The sequence below is a fragment of the Physeter macrocephalus genome, chromosome 2, assembly GCF_002837175.3.
Source record: "Physeter macrocephalus isolate SW-GA chromosome 2, ASM283717v5, whole genome shotgun sequence".
NCBI classification, from domain to species: Eukaryota; Metazoa; Chordata; class Mammalia; order Artiodactyla; family Physeteridae; genus Physeter; species Physeter macrocephalus.
In genome coordinates this window covers 108,616,808-108,637,747 of record NC_041215.1, presented here as the reverse complement: position 1 = coordinate 108,637,747, position 20,940 = coordinate 108,616,808, and the positions used below count along the sequence as shown (strand labels likewise).

The 20,940-nt window shown below is 38.5% G+C and overlaps 1 protein-coding gene across 12 annotated transcripts in view; it reads right to left on the bottom strand.

The window, feature by feature from the left end:
• Positions 1 to 20,940, bottom strand: part of PARD3B (par-3 family cell polarity regulator beta) — a 1,107,844-nt gene that overhangs the window by 554,719 nt on the left and 532,185 nt on the right. For all 12 annotated transcript variants that reach the window (XM_055089625.1, XM_055089621.1, XM_055089624.1 and 9 more), the window contains exon 5: positions 5,609 to 5,694. In XM_055089625.1, the coding sequence (XP_054945600.1) occupies positions 5,609 to 5,694 (86 nt within the window). The remainder of the gene's footprint in view (positions 1 to 5,608; positions 5,695 to 20,940) is intronic.

The following is a 20,940-nucleotide window of genomic DNA, read 5'->3' as shown; positions in this document are numbered from 1 at the left end:
CCAGTTAAGTCCATCTTGTCGAATGTGTCATTTAAAGCTTGTGTTTCCTTATTTATTTTCATTTTGGATGATCTGTCCATTGGTGAAAGTGGGGTGTTAAAGTCCCCTATTATTACTGTGTTACTGTTGATTTCCCCTTGTATGGCTGTTAGCATTTGCCTTATGTATTGATGTGCTCCTATGTTGGGTGCACAAATATTTACAATGGTTATATATTCTTCTTGGATTGATCCCTTGATCATTAAGCAGTTTCCTTCTTTGTCTCTTGTAATAGTCTTTAAAGTCTATTTTGTCTGATATGAGAATTGCTACTCCAGCTTTCTTTTGATTTCCATTTGCAAGGAATATCCTTTTCCATCCCTTCACTTTCAGTCTGTATGTGTCCCTAGGTCTGAAGTGGGTCTCTTGTAGACAGCATATATACGGGTCTTGTTTTTGTATCCATTCAGCCAGTGTATGTCTCTTGGTTGGAGCATTTAATCCATTTACATTTAAGGTAATTGTAGACATGTATGTTCCTATTACCATTTTCTTAATTGTTTTGGGTTTGTTATTGTAGGTCTTTTCCTTCTTTTGTGTTTCCTGCCTAGAGAAGTTCCTTTAGCATTTGCTGTAAAGCTGGTTTGGTGGTGTGGAATTCTCTTAACTTTTACTTGTCTGTAAAGGTTTTAATTTCTCTGTCAAATCTGAATGAGATCCTTGATGGGTAGAGTAGTCTGGGTTGCAGGTTTTTCCCTTTCATCACTTCTAAATATGTCCTGCCACACCCTTCTGGCTTGCAGAGTTTTCGCTGAAAGATCAGCTGTTAACATTATGGGGATTCCCTTGTGTGTTATTTGTTGTTTTTCCCTTGCTGCTTTAAATATATTTTCTTTGTATTTAATTTTTGATAGTTTGATTAATATGTGTCTTGGCGTGTTTCTCCTTGGATTTATCCTGTATGGAACTTCTGCACTTCCTGGACTTGACTGACTATTTCCTTCCCCATGTTAGGGTAGTTTTCAACTATAATCTCTTCAAATATTTTCTGAGACCCTTTCTTTTTCTCTTCTTCTTCTGGGACCCCTATAATTCGAATATTGGTGTGTTCAATGTTGTCCCAGAGGTCTGTGAGACTGTCCTCAATTCTTTTCATTCTTTTTTCTTTATTCTGCTCTGCAGTAGTTATTTTCACTATTTTATCTTGCAGGTCACTTATCCGTTCTTCTGCCTCAGTTTTTCTGCTACTGATTCTTTCTAGAGAATTTTTAATTTAATTTATTGTGTTGTTCATCATTGTTTGTTTGCTCTGTAGTTCTTCTAGCTTCTTGTTAAATGTTTCTTGTATTTTCTCCATTCTATTTCCAAGATTTTGGATCATCTTTACTATTGTTACTCTGAATTCTGTTTTCAGGTAGACTGCCTATTTCCTCTTCAATTGTTTGGTCTGGTGGGTTTTCACCTTGCTCCCTCATCTGCTGCATATTACTCTGTCCTCCATTTTGTTTAATGTACTGTGTTTGGGGTCTCCTTTTCACAGGCTGTAGGTTTGTAGTTCCTGTTGTTTTTGGTGTCTGCACCCACTGGTTGAGGTTGGTTCAGTGGCTTGTGTAGGCTTCCTGGTGGAGGGGACTGGTGCCTGTGTTCTGGTGGCTGTTATTTTTGGTGTCTGCACCCACTGGTTGAGGTTGGTTCAGTGGCTTGTGTAGGCTTCCTGGTGGAGGGGACTGGTGCCTGTGTTCTGGTGGGTGGGGTTGGATTTTTTGTTTTGGTGGGCAGAGCTGCGTCCGGTGGTGTGTTTTGAGGTGTCTGTGAACTTTGTATGATATTAGGCAGTCTCTCTGCTAATGGGTGGGGTTGTGTTCCTGTCTTGCTAGTTGTTTGGCATGGGGCGTCGAGCACTGGAGCTTGCTGGCTGTTGGGTGGAGCTGGGTCTTAGTATTGAGACGGAGATCTCTGGGAGATCTCTTGCCGATTGATATTACATGGGGCCAGGAGGTCTCTGGTGGTCCAGTGTCCAGAACTCAGCTCTCCCACCTCAGAGGCTCAGGCCTAACATCAGGCCAGAGCACCAAGACCCTGTCAGCCGCACAGCATTCCTCAGAAGGGGCAGTGGGTTACCCTTGTGGATGAACGGGAGTGCACACCAAGCGGTAATCTTATTTTCTAAAAAGAAACATCCAATAGAAACCTCTTGCTTCATTGTCTTCTTAAGATCAAAGTACATTGAATAGTACTTCATAAGAGATACATATAAGACTATTGTAAGATAGTCTTACAATATATTGTAAGACAAATATATTGTAAGATATATTGTAAGACTGTTTGGAGAACTGCCTCTAAATGTTATTTTTCTTTAAATATAAATGCTTGTGTTAATAATGGGTGAGCAGTTAATACTTATGCCTATGATTTATGAAGCACTGTGCTTTATCCATTCAGTCATTCACTCCACAAATATGCTGCTATTATGTTCCAAGATCTGTGCTTGGTGTCAGGAATCCTTGGAGGATCCATAGTCTTGTTTGGGAGAATGACAAATAGTTACAATAAAGTATAGTATGTGTGATAATGATAATTGCAATAGCAATTAATGTTTATCCAGCCTTTCATTTAGTATTGTGCTAGTGTAACTGCCCATTTTCCATAGGAAAAAAGAACGTTTTGAAGAGGTTTAATAAATAGTCCACAGTTACAAAGGTAGTGTTCCAACTCAGGACTTCAATAAATCCAAAAGTTTTGGAACTAAGGAATGGTTTGATAAATGCTGTGGTTTAAAAAATTTTATCCAGGGACTTCCCTGGTGGCGCAGTGGTTGAGAGTCCGCCTGCCGATGCAAGGGACGCAGGTTCGTGCCCCGATCTGGGAAGATCCCACATGTCGCACTCTGCAACAGAGGAGGCCACAACAGTGAGAGGCCCGCATACCACAAAAAAAAAAAAAAAAAAAAAAAAAGGATCCACCTGCCAGTGGAGGGGACACGGGTTCAAGTCCTGGTCCGGGAAGATACCACATGCCACGGAGCAACTAAGCCCGTGCGCCACAACTACTGAGCCCGCCTGCCACAACTACGGCCACAACAGTGAGAGGCCCGTGTACCGCAAAAAAAAAAAAAAAAAAATGTTTAGTAGTTTTCAGTGTACATGACTTGCACTTCTTCTGTTAAAAGTATAGCCAGGGCTTCCATGGTGGCACAGTGATTAAGAATCTGCCTGCCAATGCAGGGGACACGGGTTCGAGCCCTGATCCAGGAAGATCCCACATGCCGCGGAGCAGCTAAGCCCGTGCGCCACAGCTACTGAGCCTGCACTTTAGAGCCTGCAAACCACAACTACTGGAGCCTGCACACTGCAACGAAGAGCAGCCCCTGCCCGCCGCAACTAGAGAAAGCCCGCACGCAGCAACAAAGACCCAAAGCAGCCAAAAAATAAAAAATAAAAATAAATAAATAAATTTATTTTTAAAAAGAAAAAAATTTTATCCAGTAGTGATATGTGGGATCAATGAGAATAAGGAGAGATTGACACTTAAGAGCAGAGTTAGTAGGTATTACAATAGTCTGACGGAGAGTAACAAAGACTTGAACAATAGCTAAGGCAATGAAAACATCACAACAGGTTGAAGCCATTTTGAGATGACTGCAGTAATTTACTTAGCTTCTATGCCGTCTGCATGGAAGTGAGTCCAAAGTCCTATGCTTGGGCCAAGCTCTGTGGGGTATCAGACTATCATTGCCTTAGGAGAAAACTGATGATGTAACTCAGCTGTAAGTGGCTTCCTAATTTCCTTCCATTCTTTCTTCCTCATCCCATACCAGCTAGAACCAAGGTCCTGTCCTAGAATTTTAATCTCTAAGCTTCCTGCCACGCTGCCCACCTCCACCCCCGGCCCCAGCTTTGCATTCCATACTGTTAAAATCCTCATCTTCCCCCTATCTGAGAGTCTGCAAGCAATGGAGTTTGCATTCACTCTACTTTCTGATCTTGGCCTCAAACTAATTTCAGATGATTTTTCCTACACTGGTGCTCACCACATCAAGTTTCTTAGCCCTGATTATGCATCACGAAATAAAACACCAAGGAATCAGTGAAGGTGCACACAACAGGTAACACTGGAGTCAAAGGATTCGGCGACAAGAGTGGTGAATGTAGATTGGGTCTCTAGAAGTTAATCGCTCTGAATTGCAACTCCTTAGTCTGCTAAAGGTGATAATAAAACTCATGCAAAAAGTCCCTTGTGATAATCAAATTATAAAGATACACATATGTATTTTCATTAAAGAATATTATTTTTTAAAAGTCCTATAGTCCATTTCTCTGAATTCCTTGTATCTGGAGAAAGCTGAGCTCATTTGTTCATGCAGCCATAAACCAAACAATTGTTAACTCTATAACAATGTAATACTTAGCCAAGATGTTAGCAAACTTTTCAAAAAGCCAACATTAAAAAAATGAAATTAAAGGCAAACAGAGTAAGAGTGTTACATTCATTATGCCTACCTCCCAAAACAATCTTATCAAGCTTCTAAAAAGACAGTGCCCTGGAGATTTTCTGTACTGAAGTTTAAATATTGTGCAGCTCATTAATCAAAGAAACACAATCTAAATAAAGAGTAACTATGTCATATGGCCATAAATTATAAGCTTGAGGAAAATCCACACAGTAAAGCAGCATGATAAAAGGTGATCACACATTTTTTTTAAGCTAATTCCATGTAACGTGCTTGGCACCTATTAATAACTGGACTGAATGAAAGGAGTATGTTGACTGAATGAATGAATGACCATCAGTCTCAAAAGCATCACCTTTCAGTGCTAAAGCCAACAATCTATTAAACATGAAATTACTTATGCAAATTTTGAAGCAACTTTTAAAATGATGATGATGATAACAATAAAGATGATGGTGATGTTGACAGTGGTAGCAACAGGACTTACTGTGACTCAGGCACTGTTCAAAGTACTTTACACATGATAACTAATTTTGTCTTCATGCTAACCCTCTGAAGAAGGTTTTAATATTATTTCCATTTTACAGACCAGAAACTAATGCAAAGATTGATGAGCAACTTGCCTAAGCTCCTAGAAGTAATAAGCAGCAGAGCTGGGCAGTAGCTAGGGATGAACTGGAAATTAGCGCAGAGCAAAGCAAGTGCCCGTAAACATGACAGCAACTAACTTTGTATAATAAGTTACTTACATTAAAAACATGAAAAATCCAGGTTGATAGGCTGCATTCATTTTATACACATAGAGTAAAATATTGCAAGATTGTTAAAACACAAGGCACAGTAACATTCAAGGAGCTGACATCAAAGAAAAACACTGCACCACGATGAACGCTGAAATGTTCACTTTAAACTGTTGCTCAAAGAGAAGAAAAAAGCAATTAAGAAATCCAGGTTGCAGAAGAGTTGGAAGCATTGAGGCTCATTTGTATATATGTTTGTCAGGAAGTTCTCATATAAAGAAAATGAGAGAAAAAAGTAATTTAGCAATTAATTTTAGAATTAGGTTTCACTCAAGTATTCTACTTATCTTGATGTTTCCTATAAAATAGAAACTATAATCTAAAAAAACCAAACATTAAATTGAAATAAAATATTCTTATTCACATAAATAGAATATACCTCAATGCATCCATAGTTTTCGGTGATGTCAGTTCTGTCTGCACACCATTCATAACTTCTCCATCTTCTAAGTCCTGTGTGGAATTCTGTAGTGAAACAAACCCATAAGCATGTGGATGTTATGCACATAGAATTGAAGATTTGAATAAAAAGTCTCAATGGGAGAGAGTAAATGGTTTTACTCTGGATATATACAGTGTGCTCCAATTTCTTTGAAGACTGGAAACAGGTGTTAATCTTTTCAGTGCTTTCAATGTTCTTTTCTCTTCCGTTTGGTTTCTGAAACACTCAAACAGGCCATTTACACAAGGCAGCATGTTAAGAACTTTGGAATACATCATTTAGCTTCCTGCTACTCAACCATAAACTTTTGGGACTGTTTTAAATCAGCAAGGAAAAGGGGTACCAAAGGGAAGGTGCCATTGACAGGTAGTGATGTATTAGCTTTAATGTACTGTACTTGCTTGCATCTCCCTGGTGACACTAAAAATATAAAGAAAGCAAAATTCATGAAAAAAAAGTTGCCTGGCAAGGTCACTTCTATCAAAAGTGTGACAGGACTAGTGCAGGAAAAGAAATCTGGAGTTCTTACTTTGCCTTAAGACTTTAATTCTGAGGATGATCTTCAGCACAGAGAAACTAAAATTAACCACTTAACTTCTAAAATGGTAAACACTCTTCTACTGCAGAGAGGTAAGAGGGCGAGAGAGGTCCTGCACTCCAGGATGGTGGCAAAGTTGAACTGGGTGTTACATAGAGGAGAGAATGGATTCTAGAAAGCCAGCCCGCTTGAGATTCTCATTTAGTAAGACATTAGTTCTCTGTTAGGCTTTGGAACTGAACTTTTTTTTCTTTTTTTAAACACCTTTATTGGAGTATAATTGCTTTACAATGGTGTGTTAGTTTCTGCTTTATAACAAAATGAATCAGCTCTACGTATGCATATATCCCCATATCCCCTCCCTCTTGCGTCTCCCTCCCACCCTCCCTAGCCCACCCCTCTAGGTGGTCACAGAGCACCAAGCTGATCTCCCTGTGCTATGTGGCTGCTTCCCACTAGCTATCTATTTTACAATTGGTAGTGTATATAAGTCCATGCCACTCTCTCTCTTCGTCCCAACTTACCCTTCCCCCTCCCCATGTGGACTGAACTTCAACAGAGTAATTCTGCAGACACATCACTCTTCAGAAGCAGAGTCACAGATAGCGCTCATTATAAACTCAGGTTTCACTGAAACAAACTACATGGGGCATTCATGGATCTAAACGTACCATTTCAACCAAAAAATACAATGGATGAGTTAAAAGGCTGGACATAAAGGAATTAGGTTAATATTTTGAAGAAAACAAGACAGGGAGGCACAACTTAAGCAGTGTGTCACTGTCAACTGATTTAAAAAAATGTATTTCATTTTTAGATTGAAGAGCAACATTTCACCTAGGGGTTGGTAGTTTTGGGAAGCACTTGATCTATGCTAGATTTAAAAAATTTATTCACTTTTTCATCTTCATGAGGATAAAGAAAGAAAAAAAAAATCCAAAAAGTTAAAGGATGCTTTTTAGTGTAAGGTACCAAATCTTAAAAGATGAATGTCTTTGAAAGATTTCAAACATTCACCTTATTATGAAGGTCTTGATATATGCTTACATTGAAAAGTCACAGGGTTGGGCAGTTTACAAAAATACTTGAAGAGACAATTTAACAAAATATACATACTCGTGACTATTGCACATGACAGAACATTTGATGACTGCATTTATGTCAAAATCAAAATAATTGACTTTCTCATCTCTCTCACAATAGGGAGCTCCATGAAGGGTGAGGCTGTATCTAGTCCTCTCTACATTAAGCACACAACACACAGACTTGATTTAGTGAATGTTAATGAGTAAATAAGCTGAATGGCATTCTATTACCTTCCTAATACTGTGCAATAAATTCAAAATTAAATGGCTAAAAAACATTATCTCCCATAGTTTCTGTGAGTGATTTAGAAGTGGCTTGGCTGGGCACTTGTGGGGTAGAATCTCTCATAAGGTTGCAGTCAAGGTGTCAGCAAGGCTGCAGCTGCAATCATCTAAAGGCTTGACTGGAGCTTTAAGATCCACTACTTTTTCTCTTGTAAAAGCTTCATTAAGATATGCTTTATATAACATTAAATTCACCCTTTGAAAAAGTACAGTTCAGTCCTTTTTAACTTATTCACAGAGTTTTGCAACCATCACCCCTATGTAATTTTAGAACAATTTCAAAACCCCACAAAGAAACCCCATACTCATTAGCCAGCACTCCCCCATGTTTCCTGCTTCCCACAGCCCATGGCAATCATTTACTTTCTGTCGCTAAGGATATTTTTTAAATAAAATTTACTTATTTGTTTGTTTGTTTGTTTATGGCTGGGTTGGTTCTTCGTTGCTGCATGCAGGCTTCCTCTAGCTGCTCTTCGTGTGGTGCGTGGGCTTCTCACTGCAGTGGCTTCTCTTGTTGTGGTGCACGGGCTCTAGGCTTAGTAGTTGTGGCTTGCGGGCTCTAGAGCGCAGGCTCAGTAACTGTGACATGAGGGCTTAGTTGCTCCACGTCATGTGGGATCTTCCCAGACCAGGGCTCGAACCCATGTCCCCTGCATTGGCAGGCGGATTCTTAACCACTGCGCCACCAGGGAAGCCCTGTCGATAAGGATTTACCTATTCTGAACATTTTAGATAAACAGAATCATAAGATATGTGGCTTCTATCACTTAACATGATGTTCTTAAGACCCTCCCATGTTGTGGCATGTATCAGTATTTCATTCCATTTTTTGGTCAAATAATATTCCACTGTATGGATGTACCACATTCTGTTTACCCATGCATCACTCTACGGACATTTGGGTTGTTTCCACTTTTGCTTATGATTATGAATTATGCTGCCACGAATATTTGAAATAGTGTTCAATTGTGAAATAATGCTAAGAATGAGAAATTCTTGCATGGATAGATGTTTTTCATTTCTCTCAGGTATACACCTAGGAGTGGAATTGTTGGGTCATATCGTAACTCTGTTTAACATTTTGAGGGACTGCTATAGTATTTCCAAAACATCTGCACAATTTTGCATTCCCATGTATGTAATGTATGAGGGTTCCAATTTCTCAAAATCTTCACCAACACTTGTTATTTTCCTTTTTGAAAAAAAAATTAAGCCATCATAGTGGGTGTAAAGTGGTTTTTGTTTTGCATATACCTAATGACTAATGATTTGCATTTCCCTAATGATTAATGATGCTGAGCAACTTGTCATGAGACTGTTGGACATTTATATATCTTCTTTGAAGAAATGCCTAATTATTTGTATTTTTATTATTGAGTTGTAAGAGTTTCCTAAACATTCCATATACAAATTCCTTACGTATACGATTTCCAAATCTTCTCCCATTTTATGGGCTGTGTTTTCACTTTCTTGATGGGCCCTTTGAAGCACAAAAGTTTCTAATTTTAATGACGTTCTATTTATTTTTTCTTTAGTTCCTTGTGTTTCGGTGTTGTATCTAAGAAATACTGCTTAACACAAGGTCACAAGGATTTACTCCTATATGTTTTCCTAAGTGTTTTATAGTGTTAGCTCTTACATTTAGGCCTATTACCATTTCTAGTTAATTTTTGTACACTGTGTGAGGTAGGGGGTCCAACTTCATTCTTCACATGTGGATATTTAGTTGTGCCAGCACCATCTGTTGAAAAGACTATTCTTTCTGCACTGAGTTGTATTAACACCCTTACGAAAACTCAACTGACCAAAAATGCAAGGGTTTATTTCTGGACTCTCAATTTTATTCTATTGATCTATATTTGTATCCTTTTGCCAGTACTACACAGTCTTGATTACTGTAGCTTTGTACTAAGTTTTGGAATCAGGAAGTAAGAATTCTCCAATTATTTTTTAAAGTTTGTTCTGACTATTCTGGGTTCTTTGCATTTTCATATGAATTTTAGAATCTGAGCATCAATTTTTGCAAAAATGCTAGCTGGATTTTGATAAGGATCACATTGAATCTGTAGCTTAATTTAGAGACTATTACCATCTTAACTAAGTCTAGTCTATGAACAGTTAACAGTGGCAGTTATTAAAATAGATATTCTTTTTTGGCTTTGTAATTCTATATGGACATATATCCTCGGAATGTCGAAGAAAAAACTGGGATGTTTGTTATAAGGTTTTAACTGTATTTTTGACTCTGCTCCCTACTCCAACTGTAATTTTCTTGTTGATCCCATGCCAAGGTAAGAAAATAACATATTTTCTGGTTCAAATCAACATTCCGCAAGGTTCAAAGGAATTTTTTTCTAGTTCTGGTTAGATAGTAAGTAAAGGTTTTATTTATGTCAACAAAGTACTTAATGCTCCGAGTATATGAAAATGTCAATTAGAATTTGAAAGCAATACTGGCCCAATTGCAATGTGATAATCTGCTCAAGGGTAATTCTGAACTGACTACAGTTATATAGCAATCACATGCATCACTACAGACTTAAAGAAAAAACACACATTCACAGACTTATGTGTCTAAGACAAAAGTTCTACTATTTTAAAAGCTGCGTCAAAAACTCTGCTTGCCACAGCTATCAAAAAGGATAGTAACTATAGTTTATCATCTCAACTAATGGGCAGTGTTTGTCACTTGCCAAAATCATTTCTATATATTGCAGTAAAAGAATTCTTTGATATTCTCTAGAGATGGGGCAGGCAGACATGCTTAGGACATCCTACAAGAACACAAAGCCAATTCCCAATTGACTTCAACAATACTGTAGCAGTGCAGTGCTTCAAGACTTAGACAAAGGCAGCTTATTTCTTGACAGGGTCCATAAAAATCACTTTTTCCAAAAACTACCAAATAAATGACATGCAATAATTTAAGAGCACTTAGGCTTTTCCTTCACTAAATAACAGGATGAAATGAAGAGTCACAAAATCACAAAAAGCTAAAAATAAAAATTATATATATTTTTTCTCATAGCTTATTTGAATAACTTCGAGCCAAATCTGTAAAATCATGACTTTTAAATTTGGAAATAAAGGGGCAAAAATCATCTCATTATGAAGAGCTAGAGTATAAACAACAGGTGCTGAACAGTCACTATATTTTTTCAGTTTAGATTTGAGAAATATTAATTACGTGACTTCAGATCCTCAAATTTGTCTCCAGAAAATACTATGGTTTGGCAAGCTCTATGCTTAATCTTATTGGTAAAATTATTATAATTTCTATTTTTAATGTTAACTTAAAATAGATCTGATCGGTTGCATAGAATACAAGGGTATAAAGCTATGTTGAAACTTACTTTGTCTCTTCCTTTTGCTCACATTACAATACTTTGCTCCCTAATAAAGTTCAGCAGGAGGTCGTGTCTTGCCAGCCAGGCAGAGACCTTGAAGAAGCTTGTCCTTTACCTCTCTGATTATCAGAGCAGGGAACGTATCATATTTGGCTCTCACAACAGACAAGTTTAATTACTACAATTTTTAAAACGTGAACATTTTTAGCAACACTTTCAGGACCATGGGAGCATTTCTGACAGCCAGAATGAGTTGGATTTAAACATCACTGTGCTATTTTTAGCTTTAAAATCAACACTTACATAAATACTCCCAAACCAATTAGCGGCAGCTGGAAAGTAAAGGTGTTCACATTTAGTTAGCACCAGTGCTCATGACGGCAAGTGTTCACAGGCTGCATGGAAGGGGCCAAGTACCAGGCAGGGCAGCCCTCTCTCTCCAGTGTGATCCTGGTGTTGGCACCAGGCTATCGTTTCAACGTTCACCGTGGGTATAAGTCACCGATTTCGTACAGGAAAATGTATTCATGACGTAGCCTCATTAAGTTATACATCTCCAAATAAACTTAATACTCATGATAAAACTTTTTGGAAGAAAACGTTACCCACATTCTCATCACTATTCCCTAGTCATGAACAGCTATAAAACAATATTAAAAACAGCTTTACTGCTCAGTTTTTCATCTCTCAGATGAGAACTGAAATAGATGTTATCTGTAGATGGCTCACTCTGACTTACAGGTGAAGATATATGGCCTTGATTCCCCACCCCAATGCATTTTAGCCACATTTGAAACCACTTGCCTACAAAATTTTAATTGCAATTGAGTTATGTTTCCAAAACTCAGGTGTATTTTATAACAAGATTTGCATTCTGAAAAGCCAACTGCAAGTTTCCTTTGAAATTGCATATGAATTTTAGAATGAGAAAAATTATACAGAGAAGACTTGAATATTAAGTTATGTGCCTGGTGCTCATACATAAACATCATGTAAATTATGAAATTAAAATTCTGGGCATAATTTCAGAATATTTGTTTTGACTTTTTAGAACACGAATATCTGTACTAAAGTAAAAACAAGTTGTATCTGATATGCACACATGAGATGAACATCCATTTTGGTAGTCAAGCACTGTTATTCAAGCTTGACCTGATATATTTTCTTCATGCCTTGGGCAATGCCATGCCACGGCAAATATCTCAGTTGGCTTCATAGATGCCACCCCAAAATGTTTCAGTCCTAGCAATTTGACACGTCCATAATTTATTTTATATAAATATGTTTATTCATTTTATATATATACATATAAACCAAATGTAAATATTATATATACAAAATGTATATTAGGTTGTATTGGATTGGCCAAAAAGTGCCTTTAGTTTTTAAGTAAAAAGACATTTTTCATTTTCACCAAGAACTTTATTGAACAACGTATCCACCCTTTTGTTCCACTACCTTCTGCCATTTTTCAGGCAACTTCATAATTCCATCTTCCCAAAACTTGTGATCTTTTTGAGCAAAGAACTGTTCCAAGTGCCTTTTACAGTCTTCCAGGGATTTGAAATTTTTTCCATTAAGAGAATTTTGTAAAGACCCGAAATAAATGGAAATCCGGAGGTGCAATGTCTGAAGAATACGGCAGATGAATAAGAACTTCCCAGCTAAGGTGTAACAGCTTTTGCCTGGTCATCACAGAAACATGCAGTCTTGCATTATCCTGTGTGTTATCCTGATGGAAGATTATGCATTTTCTGTTGACTAATTCTGGACGTTTTTCGTCGAGTGCTGCTTTCAGTTGGGCTAACTGGGAGCAGTACTTGTTGGAATTAATCATTTGGTTTTCCAGAAGGAGCTGATCTTTTTGAGCAAAGAACTGTTCCAAGTGCCTTTTACAGTCTTCCAGGGATTTGAAATTTTTTCCATTAAGAGAAGTTTGTAAAGACTGAAATAAATGGAAATCCAAAGGTGCAATGTCTGGTGAATACAGCAGATGAATCAGAACTTCCCAGCCAAGCTGTAACAGTTTCTGCCTGGTCATCAGAGAAACATGTGGTCTTGTGTTATCCTGATGGAAGATTATGCATTTTCTGTTGACTAATTCTGGACGTTTTTCGTCGAGTGCTGCTTTCAGTTGGGCTAACTGGGAGCAGTACTTGTTGGAATTAATCATTTGGTTTTCCAGAAGGAGCTCATAATAGAGGACTCCCTTCCAATCCCACCATATACACAACATCACCTTCTTTGGATGAAGACCGGCCTTTGGAGTCGTTGGTGGTGGTTCATTTCACTTGCCCCAAGATCTCTTCCATTCCACATTACTGTACACTATCCACTTTTCATCTCCCATCACAATTTGTTTTACAAATGGAAGGTTTTCATTACATTTAAGTAGAGAATTGCATGCGAAAATACGGTCTAGAAGGTTTTTTTTTTGTTTAACTTATGTGGAAACCAAACATCAAAGCAATGAACATAGCCAACCTGGTGCAAATGATTTTCAAGGCTTGATTTGGATATTTTGACTATGTTGGCTACCTCCCACGTGATATAACGTTGATTGCTCTCAATTAATGTCTCGATTTGATCGCCCTCAACTTCAACTGGTCTACCCGACCATGGAACATCGTTCAGCTAGAAATCTCCAGCACAAAGTTTCACAAACCACTTTGACACGTTTGATCAGTCATAGCACCTCCTCCATACACCGCACAAATCTTTTTTTGTATGTCGGTTGCATTTTTACCTTTCTTGAAATAAGCGTAATATGCCAAAAATGTTGCTTTTTTTCCTTCCATCTTCAATGTTAAAATGGCTGCACAAAAATTCACCAATTTTGATATGTCTTTTTCTAACTGCATGCTAATATGACAGCTGTCACATACAATCTAACAAAACTGTTTTGAATGAAATTAAAGACAACTAAGTGCTACTAGAGCCATCCTACTGAAAAAGCAGAATGAACCTTTTGGCCAACCCAGTATATCCATATACCTAGAAATGGGCACTGCCTTATAACAAATAGTGAAGATCCTCAGATATCCTGAACAATACTAACCAAGCCCTAGAAAGAATGGTGATGACAAGCTAGTCTAGTCCACTCATTTTATAGCTAAGGAAACTGAGACACAGAAGGGTGAGGTGACAAGTAATTTAAATTATTCTGATAGTGACAAATCCACAATCCAGTATTCTTGATTCTCAATTCAGTGCTCCTTCTGTGTACCACGGTAAACAGTTGCTGACTTAATGAATGCTGATCTTATGCTGATCACTTTATGGATTCTTTTTTCTTTCAATGACAGTAACAAAAACTTTAATGATGTCTTGGATATACTTTACCCAACTTTCAAAGATCTCACAACATTTCACATACAACTAGATACATATTCATGCCAATCATAATAATTTCTAGGCATTCATATTCCAATTTTATACATGGCCATATTCAAGTAAAAAAAAAAAAAGCTTAATGCCTTGTTCAAGGTGAAACTAAGGGACAAAGAAAGAACCAAGGACCCATGTGTCCTAAGATTGAGGTTTGTATGCAAGCATGTTAAACATATTTACCTTGTGATGTCTCTTAGCTGCTGATTTTAAACAAATGGTGCGAGCAAGAAATATTACCTTGTGGAGCATTAAAAAGGATTTATATGAAAAACTATCAAGTATGTCATTATTCTAGAGATTGAGCTCTAATAATTTTACGTTTTACATATTTATTTATTTAACATCGTTATTGGATATAATTGCTTTAAATGGTGTGTTAGTTTCTGCTTTATAACAAAGTGAATCAGTTACACATACACATATGTTCCCAAATCTCCTCCCTCTTGTGTCTCCCTCCCACCCTCCCTATCCCACCCCTCTAGGTGGTCACAAAGCAACGAGCTGATCTCCCTGTGCTATGCGGCCGCTTCCCACTAGCTATTTTACGTTTCGTAGTGTATATATGTCCATGCCACTCTCTCGCTTTGTCCCAGCTTGCCCTTCCCCCTCCCCATATCCTCAAGTCCATTCTCTAGTAGGTCTGTGTCTTTATTCCCGTCTTGCCCCAGGTTCTTCTGACCTTTTTTTTTTAAATTTTTTAGATTCCATATATATGTGTTAGCATACGGCATTTGTTTTTCTCTTTCTGACTTACTTCACTCTGTATGACCGACTCTAGGTCCATCCACCTCACTACAAATAACTCAATCTTGTTTCTTTTTATGGCTGAGTAATATTGCACTGTACATATGTGCCAAATATTCTTTATCCATTCATCTGGTGATGGACACTTAGGTTGCTTCCATGTCCTGGTTATTGTAAATAAAGCTGCAATGAACATTTTGGTATGTGACTCTTTTTGAACTATGGTTTTCTCAGGGTACATGCCCAGTAGTGGGATTGCTGGGTCGTACGGTAGTTCTACTTTTAGTTATTTAAGGAACCTCCATACTGTTCTCCATAGTGGCTGTATCAATTTACATTCCCATCAACAGGGCAAGAGAGTTCCCTTTTCTCCACACCCTCTCCAGCATTTACTGTTTGTAGATTTTTTGATGATGGCCATTCTGACCAGTGTGAGATATCTCACTGTAGTTTTTTTTTTTTTTTCCAAGGTAACAGTAGTGTTTTTTTTTAAAATTGCAAACATGTCTATAAACCTAATAAATAGGTTTTATCTTTTTTTATACAGCACATTCTTATTAGTAAACAATTTTATACACATCAGTGTATACATGTCAACCACTGTAGTTCTGATTTGCATTTCTTTAATGATTAATAATGTTGATCATTCCTTCATGAGTTTGCAGGCAATCTGTATATCTTTTTTCGAGAAATGTCTATTTAGGTCTTCTGCCCATTTTTGGATTGGGTTGTTTGTTTTGTTGATATTGAGCTGCATGAGCTGCTTGTATATTTTGGAGATTAATCCTTTGTCAGTTGCTTCATGTGCAAATATTTTCTCCCATTCTGAGGGTTGCTTTTTGTCTAGATTTCCCAGCACCACTTATTGAAGTAGCTGTCTTTTCTCCACTGTATATTCTGGCCTCCTTTATCAAAGATAAGGTGACCATATGTGTGTGGGTTTATCTCTGGGCTTTCTATCCTGTTCCATTGATCTATATTTCTGTTTTTGTGCCAGTACCATACTGCCTTGTATACTGTATCTTTGTAGTATATTCTGAAGTCAAGTAGCCTGATGCCGCCAGCTCCATTTTTCTTTCTCAAGATTGCTTTTGCTATTTGGGGTCTTTTGTAGTTCCATAAAAATTGTGAAATTTTTTGTTCGAGTTCTGTGAAAAATGCCAGTGGTAGTTTGATATGAATTGCATTGAATCTGTAGATTGCTTTGGGTAGTAAAGTCATTTTCACAATGTTGATTCTTCCGATCCAAGAACATGGTATATCTCTCCATCTATTTCTATCGTCTTTAATTTCATTCGTCAGTGTCTTATAATTTTCTGAATACAGGGCTTTTCTCTCCTTAGGTAGGTTTATTCCTAGATATTTTATTCTGTTTGTTGCAGTAGTAAATGGGAGTGTTTTCTTAATTTCACTTTCAGATTTTTCATCACTAGTGTATAGGAATGCAAGAGATTTCTGTGCATTAATTTTGTATCCTGCTACTTTACCAAATTCATTGATTAGCTCTAGTAGTTCATTGATTGATTTGCGGATATTGAAGAATCCTTGCATTCCTGGGACAAACCCCACTTGATCATGGTGTATGATCCTTTTAATGTGCTGCTGGATTCTGTCTGCATGTATTCTGTTGAGGATTCTTGCATCTATGTTCATCAGTGATATCGGCCTGTAGTTTTCTTCTTTTGTGACATCTTTGTCTGATTTTGGTATCAGGGTGATGGTGACCTCGTAGAATGAGTTTGGGAGTTTTCCTCCCTCTGCTATATTTTGGAAGAGTTTGAGGAGGATAGGTGTTAGCTCTTCTCTAAATGTTTGATAGAATTAGCCTGTGAAGCCATCTGGTCCTGGGCTTTTGTTTGTTGGAAGATTTTAAATCTCAGTTTCAATTTCACTGCTTGTGATTCGCCTGTTCATATTTTCTATTTCTTCCTGGTTCAGTCTTGGAAGGTTGTGCATTTCTAAGAATTTGTCCATTTCTTCCAGGTTGTCCATTATATTGGCATAGAGTTGCTTGTGGTAATCTCTCATAATCCTTTGTATTTCTGCAGTGTCAGTTGTTACTTCTCCTTTTTCATTTCTAATTCTATTGATTTGTCTTCTCCCTTTTTTCCTGATGAGTCTGGCTAATGGTTTATCGATTTCATTTATTTTCTTAAAGAACCAGCTTTTAGTTTTATTTATCTTTGCTATTGTTTCCTTCATCATTTACTTCTCATCTGATCTTTATGATTTCTTTCCTTCTGCTAACTTTGGGGTTTTTTTGTTCTTCTTTCTCTAACTGCTTTAGGTGTAAGGTTAGGTTGTTTGAGATTTTTCTTGTTTCTTGAGGAAGGTAGGGTTGTATTGCTATAAATTTCCCTCTTAGAACTGCTTTTCCTGCATCCCATACGTTTTGGGTCATTGTGTTTTCATTGTCATTTGTTTCTAAGTATTTTTTGATTTCCTCTTTGATTTCTTCAGTGATCTCTTGGTTATTAAGTAGTGTATTGTTTAGCCTCCATGTGTATTTTTTTTACAGATTTTTTCCTCTAATTGATATCTAGTCTCAGAGCATTGTGGTCGGAAAAGATACTTGATACGATTTCAATTTTCTTAAATTTACCAAGGCTTGTTTTCTGACCCAAGATATGATCTATCCTGGAGAATGTTCTATGAGCACTTGAGAATAATGTGTATTCTGTTGTTTTGGGATGGAATGTGCTATACATATCAATTAAGTCCATCTTGTTTAATGTATCATTTAAAGCTTGTGTTTCCTTATTTATTTTCATTTTGGATGATCTGTCCACTGGTGAAAGTGGGGTGTTAAAGTCCCCTACTATGACTGTGTTATTGTCAATTTCCCCTTTTATGGCTGTTAGTATTTGCTTTCTGTATTGTGGTGCTCCTAAGTTGGGTGTATAAATATTGACGATTGTTATGTCTTCTTCTTGGATTGATCCCTTGATCATTATGTAGTTTCCTTCTTTGTCTCTTGTAATAGTCTTTGTTTTAAAGTCTATTTTGTCTGATATGAGAATTGCTACTCCAGCTTTCTTTTGATTTCCATTTGCATGGAATATCTTTTTCCATCCCCTCACTTTCAGTCTGTATGTGTCCCTAGGTCTGAAGTGGGTCTCTTGTAGACAGCATATATATGGGTCTTGTTTTTGTATCCATTCAGCCAGTCTGTGTCTTTTGGTGGGAGCATTTAATCCATTTACATTTAAGGTAATTATCGATATGTATGGTCCTATTACCATTTACTGAATTGTTTCGGGTTGTTCTTGTAGGTCTTTTCCTTCTCTTGTGTTTCTTGCCTAGAGAAGTTCCTTTAGCATTTGTTGTAAAGCTGGTTTGGTGGTGCTGAACTCTCTCAGCTTTTGCTTGTCTGTAAAGGTTTTAATTTCTCCATCAAATCTGAATGAGATCCTTGCCGGGTAGAGTAATCTTGGTTGTAGGTTTTTTTCCTTCATCACTTTAAATATGTCCTGCAACTCCCTTCTGGCCTGTAGCATTTCTGCTGAAAGATCAGATGTTAACCTTCTGGGGATTCCTTTGTGTGTTATTTGTTGTTTTTCCCTTGCTGCTTTTAATATTTTTTCTTTGTATTTAACTTTTGATAGTTTGATTAATATGTGTCTTGGCATGTTTCTCCTTGGATTCATCCTGTATAGGACTCTCTGTGCTTCTTGGACTTGATTAACTATATCCGTTCCCATATTAGGGAAGTTTTCAATTATAATCTCTTCAAATATTTTCTCAGTCCCTTTCTTTTTCTCTTCTTCTTCTGGGACCCCTATAATTCGAATGTTGGTGCGTTTAATGTTGTCCCAGAGGTCGTTGAGACTGTCTTCAGTTCTTTTCATTCTTTTCCTTTATTCTGCTCTGCAGTAGTTATTTCCACTATTTTATCTTCCAGGTCACTTATCCGTTCTTCTGCCTCAGTTATTCTGCTATTGATCCCTTCTAGAGAATTCTTAATTTTATTTATTGTGCCGTTCATCACTGTTTGTTTGCTCTTTAGTTCTTCGAGGTCCTTGTTAAACGTTTCTTGTATTTTCTCCTCTCTATTTCCAAGATTTTGGACCATCTTTACTATCATTACTCTGAATCATTTTTCAGATCGACTGCCTATTTCCTCTTCATTTGTTTGGTCTGGTGGGTTTTTTCCTTGTCCTTTCATCTGCTGTGGGTTTCTCTGTCTTCTCATTTTGCTTAAGTTACTGTGTTTGGGGTCTCATTTTTGCAGGCGGCAGGCTCGTAGTTTCCGTTGTTTTTGGTGTCTGTCCCCAGTGGCTATGTTTGGTTCAGTGGGTTGTGTAGACTTCCTGGTGGAGGGGACTAGTGCCTGTGTTCTGTTGGATGAGGCTGGATCTCATCTTTCTTGTGGGCAGGTCCACGTCTGGTGGTGTGTTTTGAGGTGTTGTACCCTTATTATGATTTTAGGCATCCTCTTTGCTAATGGGTGGGGTTGTTTTCCTATCTTGCTAGTTGTTTGGCATAGGGTGTCCAGCACTGTAGCTTGCTGGTCGTTGAGTGGAGCTGGGTCTTGGCATTGACATGAGATCTCTGGGAGATTTTCGCCATTTGATATTATGTGGAGCTGGGAGGTTTCTTGTGGGCCAGTGTCCTGAACTTGGCTCTCTCACCTCAGAGGCACAGCCCTGGCACCTGGCTGGAGCACCAAGAGCCTGTCATCCCCACGGCTCAGAATAAAAGGGAGAAAAAAAAGAGAGAAAGAAGAAGATAAAATAAAATAAAGTAAAATAAAAGTTATTCAAGTTAAATAAAGTAAAATAAAAGTTATACAAGTTAAAAAATAATTATTAAAAAAATTTATTTAAAGTAATAAAAAAATGGACAGAGAGAACCCTAGGACAAATGGTAAAAGCAAAGCTCTACAGAAAAAATCACACACAGAAGCATACACATACACACTCACAGTAAGAGAAAAAGGGAAAAAAATATATATATCGTTGCTCCCAAAGTCCACCTCGTCAATTTGGGATGATTCGCTGTCTATTCAGGTATTCCACAGATGCAGGGTACATCAAGTTGACTGTGGAGCTTTAATCCGCTGCTCCTGAGGCTGCTGGGAGAGATTTTCCTTTCTCTTCTTTGTTTGCACAGCTCCCGGGGTTCAGCATTGGGTTTGGCCCCGCCTCTGCGCGTAAGTCGCCTGAGGGCGTCTGTTCTTTGCTCAGACAGGATGGGGTTAAAGGAGCCGCTGATAAAGGGGCTCTGGCTCAGTCACATCGGGGGGAGGGAGGGGTACGGATGCAGGGCGAGACTGCAGAGGCAGAGGCCGGCGTGACGTTGCACCAGCCTGAGGTGCACCGTGCTTTCTCCCGGGGAAGTTGTCCCTGGACCACGGGACCCTGGCAGTGGTGGGCTGCACAGGCTCCCGGGAGGGCAGGTGTGGATAGTGACCTGTGCTTGCACACAGTCTCCTTGGTGGCGGCAGCAGCAGCCTTACTGCCCCATGCCCGTCTCTGGGGTCCGTGCTGATAGCCGCGGCTCGCGCCCGTCTCTGGAGCTCCTTTAAGTGGTGCTCTTAATCCCCTCTCCTAGCGCACCAGGAAACAGAGGCAAGAAAAAGTCTCTTGTCTCTTCGGCAGCTCCATAAGTTTTCCTGGACTCCCTCCCGCCAGCTGTGGCACACTCGCCCCCTTCAGGCTGTGATCACACAGTCAACCCCAGTCCTCTCCCTGCGATCAGACCGAAGCCCAAGCCTCGGCTCCCAGGCCCCGCCCGCCCCGGCAGGTGAGCAGACAAGCCTCTTGGGCTGGTGAGTGCTGGTCGGCACCAATCCTCTGTGCGGGAATCTCTCCGCTTTGCCCTCCGCACCCTGTTGCTGCGCTCTCCTCCATGGCTCTGAAGCTTCCCCCTCTGCCACCC